Source organism: Passer montanus, unplaced genomic scaffold, assembly GCF_014805655.1.
Source record: "Passer montanus isolate IOZ18808 unplaced genomic scaffold, ASM1480565v1 scaffold40, whole genome shotgun sequence".
Lineage (NCBI taxonomy): Eukaryota > Metazoa > Chordata > Aves > Passeriformes > Passeridae > Passer > Passer montanus.
The window spans coordinates 3,559,340-3,572,450 of NW_024368819.1; the positions used below are offsets into that span (position 1 = coordinate 3,559,340).

Genomic DNA, 13,111 nt, shown 5'->3' on the forward strand with positions numbered 1-13,111 from the left:
CCCCAGCAAATGCATGTGCTGAGCTGAGCTGGATCACTGGGAGCCTGTTTTGCCTCAGTCAGCTCCCAGTGCTGCAGAGGAAAACCATTCCATGGAAAACTTTTGAGTGCTGAATACTGGCATGAGTTCATTCCTTGCTGAAGCAGGCAATATCCAGTTTCCCCTCTGCAGGAGGAGTGAGGCATGCTCTGAGGTTAACATGTATCCCTACACTGCATTTAACTGTAAAGTTATTCAGGACTTTTCGTATTAGCTTGTGAGACAGGTTCTGCCTCATTAACAACTCTTAGTAGAAAGAGCCCCTGACAGAACAGCATAAATGTAAGATCAATATTAATTCCTTTATTTTTGTGTCTTGACAACATGGCACCCATTACTTTGAACCTTATGGAACAGTCTGGTTGCCTTTTTGCTGTCTGAACACGTACAAAGAGCATATCCCTGCCCACAAAAGAAATGTTACAGGAAGAGGTGGGTGCAATACCAAGAAGGGAGCAGAAGGGAAACAAAAATGTTACAGGAAGAGGTGGGTGCAGAGCTGCACGTGGCTGGCCAGGCCCAAAGCTGTGGGACCTAAGGCACGTGCATCCCTCTCATCCAGTGCCTAATTCCCAGAAGAGCTGACAAGGTGCTCCAGCTTACAGTGCTATTGCTTTCTGCTCAAGTGGGAAAAGTCTCTGCTCTGATACAGAGGTACAGGCTTGGGCTGACACATGGTGTTTCAATAATACCTGGGTCTGTGGAGTGCTTTGCAGCTCTCAACAGAGACTCTTTAGCTGCAGTGGCACTTACTGGCACCACTGGCAGTGGCTCCTGCAGGAAGGGAAATTGGATTTTCCTTTCTCTTAATTCATCCCAGAAATTAAACTCAAGATAAGAGAAATACAGACAACATAACCTAGTTTTTAAAAAATAGCATAGCAGCAGGGAAACCTGTGCTGCCGTCAGGGTTTTTTTTAGTCTAAGATGTTGAATCAATATATGACTCCATCCTACTGCTCACATCAATCCACTCTGAGCACTGAAACTGGCACTGATCCTACAGCATGCTATGGATTCATGCAATTCAAAATGCTGTATTATAAAGGTTATACTGAGTATCAGATGGACCATCCTGGGAGGCAGCAAAACTGTTTTAATCATCTTTTTCCCCCTCTTTCCCTTTACGTGTGCCTGGCAAAGGTAAGTGCAACATTAATAAAAAGATAAGAAGCAATACATACTTTTTCCTGCTCTGCTTGGGAGAATATATTTTTAGAAGCAGTTCCATAAAGAAAGGTGACAGAAGATCTAATCTGCTTTCTTTTACAAAAGGGGCAGAAAAGACAGCAATACAGATTTCTTATTCAGCTGCTACAGAAATTGCTATCAACAATCAAACAACAAGATTTTCCCTCATGATCTTGCTCAAGGAATTCATTGGTAGGTGCTAGCAATGCTAGGCATTCATCATCTAGACAACTGTGGGCACAGAGAAGAATAAATGGCTCGGTTCAAAATTGGCTTGACTAATATTGGGGCGCAAAACATCACTGATGCTGCCAGATTACAGCAAGAAAAACTGTATTAGGACCTTCCTGACAAAAAAGTTTTACTAGAAGGTCTTCTCCCTGTCCTGGCCTCTCCAGAGCAGTGGCCCACACAATGCAGACTGTAAACAGCTCTATTCCAGCAGCTCAGTTTCAATATTGTGCTGCTGACTAGAGAGAAAAAAAAAATCACTTATGAGTTAGTGGAAATGCATTTGGTTAAATTATTAATGGCAAATAGCAGACTTTTCCAACTCAGCCCTATTTGCTGTTCATGTATCATTGATAAACCCTTTGTGGTTTCTATGAAGTGACTCACGTCAGAAGAACAAATCACAGCCTTTCTCTTCAGTGTTCACCTCTTTCCTATGTCGATATTTAAAGTAAGGGGATAGAATACAAAAATATTTTCATCTGCGAACAAGCTACTTCAAAGGTAAACCATATATTAGCAAGAAGAGCAAGATTTACATAAACTTTATGTAAGTGAATGCATTTTATGTGAATATGCATAAAAAAGTAAGGGGGAGAAGTGGATTTAGTTGAAAAACAGTTTTGTATACTGCATTTTAAAAAATACCTATACTATCTACGAAAATTTCACTCTGCTTTGTCTTTGAAAAGAATTCTGTTTTAAAATCCACTGCCAATGGTCCTGTGTGTGCCTCCCTACTGACGTATTTTTGAAAGTGTCAGAGGCGGCACAGATTTTTATTGAGGCTCCTTTTCAGCTGCTGTGAAATGCTTCTGCAGACAGCAAAGGACAGGACTCATGCATCCTATCTTCAGCAAGGGAGGGCTATGCAGAGCTGCAGTCTCAATAGCTGGGACCACCTGCTTTTCTTGACCAGTTTAGCTGCTTGCATTGGGCAACAATTAAACATGTAGAGCTCAGGACACTTTGTGGGGCAAATGCAACCCCCTTTTTTACTCACATGACGCAATTAAACATGCAGAGCTCAGATGGACACTTTGTGGGGCAAATGCAACCCCCTTTTTACCCACGTGACATCATCAGCCTCTAAGAATTTGAGTGTTCAGAGAAGGGAAAGAATTCTCCTGCCTTGGTTTGGATCCACAGTTAGCAAAAGATTCTTACACCTGAAGAATACAGGTTTCCAAAATAGCAAATAAATTTTTCCCTGCTAACTCATTATCTTAGTGAGAGTATATAGAGAATACAAAGGCCATAGGAGCAGAGATCAATATTGGCTATTTAGATCAGGGCAGAAATTTGTAATCTCATTGCTCTGAGGTGGAGAGCCCGAGTTGTGCCTTCTGCATGCTCACAACATGAAATCAGAGGGCAGTATGAGGCCAAGCAGTCCTGATTCCTATGGCTACCTCTTCCCTGCAGAATGTGGTACATGCCAAGGAACTGAATGTGGTTCAGAAGGAGAGAGCGTTCAAAATCAGTCAGTTCCCAAAGTAGTTCTTAAAAACCACTGAGTTCTCTGGGGCTGCCTCTCATTTTGGGAACAGGGCTCGATTCAAGTTCCTTCACTGCTCCCACTGCTCCTCAGGCTCAAACAGAGCTCTGTCCCAGGTGGAACCAAGTGTCACTCTCCTGCTGGGTCCCCAAGCTGTGGATCTGAACACAGTCAAACAGTGAGTATAGCAAACATGAGAATAAACTCCTTGCCTATCAAGACATCTATGGGGCTCTTCTTCCCACAGCAGCAGCTGAACTGCCTGAAAGCAATACCCTGCCTGAGGCACCACCCTTCCCTTCCAAAAACCACCCCGCATGCTTTCATAGGCCAGTGGCTGTTAGATGGAAAGGCCAAAGTGATTCCAGCAGTCTTACAAAGCCCCAAATGGAAGGGGAAATTGTGCTTACAAGCAGAGCAGCTGTGATTAATGGAATACTCCATGCAAAAACCTTTCCTATTTATTCTTAAAGTGTAATGAACACATTCCACATGCAGCTGGCAGCTCACAAAAGCCCCTTGGTGATCAGTCCTCTGCTTCTTGTTCCACAAATCACTTAAATTGCTCACACAGAAAAGTATTCTTTATGGAAAAAGGAATATTACACTATCCTATTTTGAGTCTGATCCTTCTGCATGCATAAAATTCGATGGGAGATGCATCACTGGCTGTGCAAAACGGAGCCTTTACTTCAGGTTTCTCTCAATAGATATTCCATGTAATCATGCCCTATCCAGATGCACCTGTGCAGCTACACATAGGGACAGACAGAGACAGACAGCTTTACCTACCAGCAACACTAATTCAGGAGTCAGAAGCCATGGCAAGAGCTTATAGAGGAGTATTTCAGCTCAATTAATGGAATAGCAAAGAAATACGCAGAGAAAAACAGTCACAGCTACTCCTGGACAGATGGATACCGTGTGCTGGTTTGCATCTTAACCTGCAGAAAACTAAGAATCTTGCATCTTAAATCCTTCCTTATTCTATGAAGGCAAGAAAGGGATGCCCCACTGAATGTGTTGCTCCCATGATTCACCTTGCAAGACGGACAATTCCCTGTCTTGCAAAAGAAATCTGAAGGTTCATCATATCATAGAGTGGTTTGGGTTGGAAGGGACCTTAAAGATCATCTAGCTCCAATCTCCCTGCCATGGGCAGGGATGCCACCCATGAGATAAGGCTGCTCAGGGCCCATCCAGCCTGGCCCTGAACATTTCCAGGGATAGAGCATCCAAGGTTCATTGACAAACAATGTTATACTTCCTAAGTATTGATTCAATTTTTTTCTGAAAAGAAAGAACAGTAAAGGATATCTGCAAAGTAATTTCTCCATCGTTTCCCCGCTCCTATTGCCGACCTGAACTCTCCATTGCCCCAAAAAACAGAGGAAACTGTTGCAGTTCTCTGACAACCTGAATCATGCTGTTCTCAATTATTACAGATTGGGTCACAAACAATAGTGCTGCTCACCCTCAATTCTTCACTGAAGTGCTTGAAGTTAGGCAGGGGCACCTGGGACCAGATACAATAACCCCGGCCATGTCTGGAATGCTTGAGGTCTATTCAAAGAGACTTTGGGATGTAACTCTCACTCCAGGGAGAGTTTACTCTGCAGAACAGGTAAGGATGGCAAACTGGGCCCCACTATAAAATACTTGATGGTAGCAGAATCAGTGTTAATGGGACTTGGCAGAACATACTTAATTTTATGAAGTACCACACTGAAAACAACAAAAGCTACCCACTAAAGCTAATTTTAATTTTCTTCCTCTCCAGAGCTAAGTGGTATCTGCCTCCTAAAAAGATCCTTTGCATAAATAAAGCAAGAAAGTCAGCAGACCTTCACAAATTAGAGCCCTAGTCTTTCTGTGACTTTCCATTCACTAACTGGATTCATACTACTTTAAAAGTGTCAGATGTCCTTTCCCAAAATGAAGCAGAAACCTCATTGAGATCTTGCTTTGGCTGAAAAATTGCAGGACTACAAAGAAGGACATCACAGCTCCTAACTGTTTAATCCATTCCAGGAAGCCCTTATCTGAGGTGGAAGCACAGCTGCTTCTTTGTTGTGTCACTCTGACAGAACTACAATTGATTTCTTTAGAAATAAAAACAAAAACCCCCATCCAAAACTAGGAGACCATCCAGTCATCCTAAGTTAGAGATGAAAACCACATCAAATAGACCTGAAATATTTTTTGATAAGCACCCAGTCTGAGCCCTGAAATCTTTAAAAAGTTTTCAACAAAAAGGAATGTAGCCATCACTTATCCAAACAATCTAAAAATACACTTTTCTGGAGCAGCAACTTCATTTATAAACTATGAACCTAAAAAAATGACATTGTAAGTAACCTCTAGTTTTCAAGCAGCAGTGAGACTGCAGTGTCTGTTCTGTGGCGATTGAATTCAGCAGAAAACAGACATTTCACAAAAATGCAGAACTTCTTACACAAACCAAAGTGAAGGGCAGGCTGCCCAAAATCCATTTACCTGTTAAACCAGTCATCTGTGTAGCGGGGATAGGGGTAGGGATCATTGCTGCTGAAGTCGTAGCTGGCTTTGGCATTCTACAAAACACAAGGAACACAGAAAATCAGCTGAAGAACAGACATGAAGTGAAACACAAATTGAATGAGAAGCTGAGAATCAATAGCAAACTTTGCCCTCTTCATTCTGCGAGATGTATCTGGACAGAAACCAGTCCCTATAGTGCTGTGTCATTTCCCATTTTCCACACCAGCAAGCCTAGGGAACAATGCTTTCTGGCATGCAAAGCCACCTGTAGACCAGTGTGGTCAATTGTGAGGTGGTGTGAGAGCTCAGGTTACTACTGAGCATCAACATCAACACTTACAAGAGTATTGTATTCCAGCATTAAACTACGTGGCAAAGTAAAAGTGAAATCCCATTTTCCAAACGGTGGTGGAAGTGACATGACGCATGGATCTTCTACAAAAGAAGTATTTTTGAAAACCTCATTTGTGGTACTACAACAGTCAGATTTCTAAAAGCATTTCAATATCTAAGAATGTAAATTTCTCAAAATTCAACTGCAAAAACTGCATTATTGGCCAGCACATATGGCTGAAAATCTCTTTGCATATTTTCTCATTCCTTTAGCTGTCTCAACAGCTTCACAAAGTGCTTTCAGGCACTTCTCAAAATGTCATCCCATGTCTCGGCTTTCTATATAAATCTAATTCATTCCTGATTTGTCCTATCAGCAGTTAAGGACATTCAGCAACTTTTTGATCTGAAGCAAATAGAAAGTTTCAGAAAGTCAAGTGCCATCTTCTTTTTTCTCTCTTAATGAAAAAATAAAGGGTGACTGAGAATTAGGCTTTTAAAAATATTTAGCCGTTTCCTCTCAAGTGTACGTTCATTGAGTTTATGTTTTAATAATCATCATACTCAAGGAACAGAATTATGTTAATTCTTAATTAATGTGTACTTGTATTCCTTCTAAGATTTGGCTGAGCATGCTATTGAAGATAATTTGAGACTTGTGCATGAACAGCTTTGCTCCTAAAAACATTCCCTTTCATCTGAATCTCAGTTCCTGAGATACAGGAATAGACAGTCCATTGGTAGCACCCAAGATTTGGATTCAAACCCTTAAACTCCCAGAAATTTGTTCCAGGATGAAGTGAGGACAACATTGCCCTTGATACTTAGAGGGCAAAACTAAATGTCTTTCAAGTTATTGTACAGGGGGGTTTTTTGGGCGGTCACTTCAAAGCCTGGTTGCTTATATTCAGCACAGACAGTAAATATTTTGCAGCATTTGAATAGAGCAGAGATTTTCAGAATGGCTCTCAAATGGCTTGATGCTGTCTTCCAGCTCAGAGATTAATTCCTTTTTGAGATCCTTATGGATCTCTCCATATCTCCACGCTAAGGCCCTGATTTTCAGCCTGAAGATGCCTTCCAGTCATGTCAGCTATAGCCACAAATTCTCAGTGCCTCTAAGTCTTTGTGCCCAGGTGTCTGATTAATTTGCTTATTTTAATTACCCCAACTGCTTATACAGCACATTAAATGGCATAGGTTTGCGTGACCTAAGAGTAAACAGAACATACTTTTCAGCCAGGAAAAAATGGGGAATTTGACATTTGTCTATAATTCATGAGTAGTACTGAGAAGGTGGACAAGCAGTTATTTTTTACTACTTCTCGTAATTCAAGAAATTGAAATTACTGAGGGGGAGACTTAAAAGCAGTAGAAAAAAAAGTACTTTTCCACAGAACATGTAATGAGTTACAGAATTTACTGTCATAGATACCACACAGACATATTGCCAACTTCATATTCACTCAGAACTTCTGCTTCCATTCTAAAAATATCGTACAAATTTAAACACAGTCATGTGTCAACCGTGTTTTATTCTCCCATTTAGTAGAAAATGCAGTCCCACTTACATACCCTAAGCTCAAAGGGGGTCTGGTAAGGCTGACTTTTCAGGACATCATCAAACATGCAGGCACCTTGTACTTGCTATCAACCACTCTTGACTGTAGAATTCCCCTGTGCAAAAATTAAGGCTGAGAAACCCTTCTAGCTGTGCTGCTGTACTGGTGTTCACAGCAGTGACAGACAAAGGGATTGCAGCCTGAATGATTCAGACACCCTACAGCAAACTGCAGCCCTGCTGCAGGCCCCAGGTAAGGCAGCTTATGGAAAGATGCCTTTATGGAAAGATGCCTTTAGCAGGCTATAAACCAAATTGTGCAGCCACATCCTTTAGCTCTCATTTGCTTCATTTTGGATCAGCACTCATAGGAAAAAGATAACTAATGGAGTGGGAACCATCCACAAAGGGCAAAATTAAGAAGAAGACTTGGAAAGAAAACAACTGCTAACTGAGCAATTTATCTTCATTAGGGTCTTTGAAAAAAGACAGTGAGTTTCAGCATTGTGAAGCAGTATTTCACCCACACTATGGAAGCAGTGAAATGGATAATGAAACAGCAGAGAGAAGTACAAATGGACTGCTTCAAGTTTCTAATTTAAAGATTAAATCTACAAATATTAAGCCTCAGCTTTTGTTAATTTTTTTAAGCTAAAGTAAGAAATTAAACAATTTCAGAATTGCACCACAAAGGAAACTGCTTGACTGGACAGCTTAAATATTTCATTTTGTGTTTTGCAAAGTGAATATTAAAATCTGTGTTTTGCCATTGTCCTCCATAGGCTGGAGCCCCCAGGAGGCAGCAAGAGGGAGTTTATTGCTGACATGGAGAATTAATCAGCACAGGAACCTGTGAGGTTGCAATCAAAACCAGTGCAGATGAGGAGCCACAATAGCCCACTGAAATGGGAACACTTTGCTTTTCCACTCAGGTGCCCTGTTTTCTTGCCAAACTAGTCTGCTGGCAGTTCCTTCTCTTAGACTTGAAGTGTTTAACATTTGATTTTCAATATCAAAAGTAGTTGCCTGGTTTTTAACCTCAGGGAGAACTTGAGCTTCCAGCCTCAAGCACTGGTCTGGCCTTAGACTAGTCTGGCACTGGGTGTTACAACGAGGTGAATCTAATCCCTCATGTTCAGTCAAAACCAGTTCATTGCTGCAGAATGATTAGATGTTTATCAGACAGTATCTATACACAACTACTTATAAATACTATCTATTATATAACAAAAAATGCTATTACAGAGAGGAATGGTATTGCTCTCTAAGGAATATATCTATTTTTTGCTTTCTAGCCTCTACACCAAATAAAATACTAACAGAAGAGTATCAGATCCCAGGATGAGACCCTTTCAATCATTTATTAAGTAATGGCTTGTATACCATGACACAAATAGATTACTTTTGCCTCTGTATAAAATTATGCTTCCCTTAAAAATAACCTTAGACTAGAATTTCCCAAAGAATTGCCTTGTACCTTTTAAAACACATGCAGTAAAATCATCTGTGGAAAAAATTCATTATGCAAAATACGACACTAACAATAAATCAGTTGTCCCATGAGTTGTTCAGCACTGTAATAAAATTATGTACCTTGAATAATGCAGTAAGCCCATAAATTTTTGTCTGACTTCAAAAGCTTCTGCAGTGTAATTCACATACACTCTCATTTTTCTCTGTAAGTCAAGAAATATGCCAGTGCTCACATGCTAGTGCATGAGACAATTAAATCCACATCCCACTGGTCACAGGCTGATTCTATTCATGACATTAAAGTCCTGTACTAGATCTAAGGGGAAAATATACCTTTTTTTTTTTATTTCTTTACTGATCCAAAAAGAAAGCAAAGCCATGAACTCAAATTACAACAAAAAACATCTCAGGGAAATGGTACTAAAATACGTCTGAAAATCATGTGGTGGCAAAATGAAATTCGGTTCTGTACACACAGGCTTAAATAAATGGAATATGCCCACCAAAAGGTGAGAAAAGAGACAACATGTTTAACCTAGGAGAGGTGCTGCAAGGCTTAAAGGTCATTAACAAAAAAAACAGAGGCACTGCTGCTAAGTCTTTGTACAATAAGTCCTCTCCTCTCTGCCATGGGAAGCATACTTTTATTTTGGTTTGGTTTGTGGGGATTTTAAAATGGAAATGAAAAAAGCCCTGTAACTCTTTAAATACCTCTGTCTCTATATGAACTAATGTACATGTCCTATATTTTTCTATCCAGCAAATCCAGAGCTGGTTTGAAGACCATGTAAACACAAGAATATATCCACAAAATAATGGGTTTTGTTCAAAGATATTAGAGCAAATTCACAACAGGTGGAATTTGCCATGTCTCTCCAGAAACTGCAGCCTTTTACCCAGCTCTTATAGGTATATCACAAAAGTAAAAATACTAAGCCAGACAACACCAGCCAGATCTTAAATAATAAATAAGACAGCAGCACACTTCTCCACTGTTCTTCTTTTCAAAACAGCCACAGAATAATAAATCAGAACATCATTTGAAATTGATGGAGTTGTGTCCTGGGTCCAGAATAGCACCTGAGGTGCCTGTAAGCCCTCCTGGTATTCCAGTTCCAGGTATTCCAGTACAGGCTCTGCTTGGCCACAGAATGAGCAAGTAAAGAGCTCACCACAACAGTGATTTCATTTTGTAGTTATTACTGAAAAAAACCTTCAATTTCTTCAGCGATCACCAAGCATGTGGGCTATGACAAAGGAAAAACTAGTGGAATTACAGTCAAAAGAAGATAAACTGACTGCAAACAAGTTCCTACTGCTTAACGTACAACAGTTAAAATTGTTGAGCTTACAAGATGTAAGAATTCTAATAATCCAGCTTCAGAGTTTATAGGAAGACAAGTTGGCTGTCCCCCACTTCTTATCTAACAACTTACTTTGCAAAGCTGAAAGGTTTTCACTTCTTAGGTTTAAAAGTAAATAAACAAAAAGTCAGTTAAAAAAACCATGGAGTCTCACTTTAACATTTGCATTTATCTTCATTAAGGTAGCATTATTTTTTAGTTACAGTTATGAAGAAAAATAGCTTTGCTGAGGTCATATCACACTGTACTCTTTTTTAATATTAAACAGATTTCTTTGTCAAGTAACTGATGATCCTCTCTACATATCACTTAGCACTACAATGTCACACAATCACTTATTTTACTTTTACCACAGTAATGGCCTTCCTATTTCCCCTGCAGACACAATGAGAAAACCAGCATTAGTTACACTGCTGGCTGATGCTCTCCAGCATGTGAGCATCTTTAAAAAAAAGGGGTGGAGTAAACACATTTTTTATTTCACACAGGGTAAAGCACATGGGCAGTACAGCAGTGCTGTATACCACCCAGGTAGACCTAAGCACAGATATTTCCCAGCTCCAAAGAACCGGAAAAAAATCGGAAATTAATTCTTAGGTACCAAGATTGTCAGGTGTTTTCCCAGTGAACAAAATGAAAGTCCAAACACATCCAGCTAAATGTCATCTAACCCTGTGGCTGTTTGCTAATGCTTAGCTCAGAGGTGTAGAGTCAAACAGGACCAAAAAAATGGGAATCACAAAGACTCAGAGAAAATGTTACGTTGGGCAGAATTTTTAAGAGGTAGAGAATTCTTTTTTGCAATGAATTTTTAAAAATAAAACCAGCTTATTGAAATATCCTCCATTATATTCCCCTGCATGTTTACCTGTCATAGGAAAAAAAAAAAGAAATTGAGGCAGACATGAGACTTTATTAAAAAGAAGCAGCCAAATGAATTTCTGTTTATAATAAAGACACTGCTTCATGATTCACCTCTTGCATTCTTAGCCTGCTCCACAATTTTCAGGTTGATGGGGAAAAAACCTGAAGCCCTGAAGCACATCACCAGTTGTTAAGTGCTCAGAGTCAGAGCTCTGAAGGCAAAAACAAGTTAACCTACAGAACTGAAACCTATATCTACCTAGCCAAACATTCCTTAATTTTCAGAGGGGATGCACAAGAACCTTTAAGCTGTACCTACAACACACCAAGGAGGTATGTTCATAGGGAGTCATAAGACTAAGGCAATAAAATTAGTAAAATAAAAATAAAGTAGGCAACTAGTTGCTGTTGAAGATTTTCAGGGCAAGCAGCAAATTTAAAGCCTTGGGTTATGGAGAACTCCCTGGTTTCTTTAATTCGGGGGAAATGAAAAGGAGGGGAAAGGGCATATAAGGTGTTACAGAAAAATGGGTCCTTGGATTATTTTATTATAATAGGAAATACAAATTGTGCAATTACTTCTACGAAAAAAACTCTGAACACACTTTTCATCTAGTTTTAGCATTCCATTTTATAAAAAACCTGGCCCACATTCCCCTTCCAATGGATATTTTTCCCCTTCAGATACTTTGATTATGCATTAGTTTGACCTACTGAAGTTGAAAAACTAATAGAGGTACAAAGCTGGCAGCAGAGAAATGAGGTCCAAGTCCATTATTCTTTGTTATGTCCCTGTAAGAAACAGCTGACAAGCCCATCACTACATCAAATATGTGCTTGCTGGGCACTGAGCTGCAGGAAAGGTCATGTTTGCAATGTTTTGATGGCAGCCAGCACTTAGAGCCTCCTGGAGGGATAAGCAGGAAGAGAAGGGAAGCTAAACCATCCTGCTCCTGCCCATGAGCCCAACACCTAGCAAAATCTGCCATGGGCTCTTCTCATCAAACACAGCAAGATCCAGATCCCACTCAGCACCAAGGTCTCTTAAGAGGCATGTGGGGGAATTAGGGAGATTTTTTTTTTTTTCATCACTGTAAGAAAACCTGTAGCTCAGAGGCTGCAACCAGCACCAAGGTTTCTTAAGAGGCATGTGGGGGAATTAAGGAGATTTTTTTTTTTCATCACTGTAAGAAAACCTGTAGCTCAGAGGCTGCAATACAAACTCAGCAGTCCTTCAAGTCAAGTCATTTAGCCTGACATGGTCTGGCAAGGAGTGGTCACTCATGCTGGGAGAGCCAACCTCTCCCTGCTGCAGTGCATGATCAACAGGCACTGGCACCCACATTGCAGAGTCAAAAAAAGCTGACAATTACCAGCAGTGCTCACAGCAAAAGGCAGCTGTGACTGGACCTGTGGTTGCAATGGCACTCAGAAAACAAATATGGCAGGTTGTTAAAGATGACCGCTTCTAGATGCTACACCAATCTATTGCTACAGAACAGCCAAACTGGAGCTTTGCAAAGAGAGAAATCAAAGTGGCTTAGGTGGTTTGGGGGCTGACCTACAACTGAGAGACCATGTGGGTTATGGAGAGGGGAGGACAGGGAAAGCTAGTCTGGTGATGCAGACGAACTGAAAGTGAAAGCAGACAAGACAGAAAACTGGTTGAGTATTTTCCTTCTCATGAAAGGCTTCTCAGCTGACAAGAGAACTGTTAACAACCACACAGCTGGTGTTTCACCTAAATTGCATGGATATGGAAGATGAATGAACACATAAAAGTGACATTGTAGACAAAGCAAAAGGAGGTGAAAATTTCAGAGAACAGACTCAAAAATCATAATGCAAACTATTACCTGCATTTCTTCTGTCACAAAAAGCAAACACAGCTTGATTTACAAATCTTGGAGTTAAAAGGTCTTGAAGACCTATTGCATGTTATTTCAGCTGCAAGCTGACCACATTAGCATCCCAGGGAAGAATTATAATGTGACCAATACCTGTCAAGACATGCTGGGCTCTCAGGAATTTTAATGC

General features: G+C 40.3%; 1 protein-coding gene across 1 annotated transcript in view; it reads right to left on the reverse strand.

The window, feature by feature from the left end:
- The window catches only part of PCSK2 (proprotein convertase subtilisin/kexin type 2), a 99,292-nt gene that overhangs the window by 24,226 nt on the left and 61,955 nt on the right, over positions 1–13,111 (reverse strand). Inside the window, exon 6 of the mRNA XM_039718961.1 lies at positions 5,456–5,532. Coding sequence (XP_039574895.1) covers positions 5,456–5,532 — 77 coding nt within the window. The remainder of the gene's footprint in view (positions 1–5,455; positions 5,533–13,111) is intronic.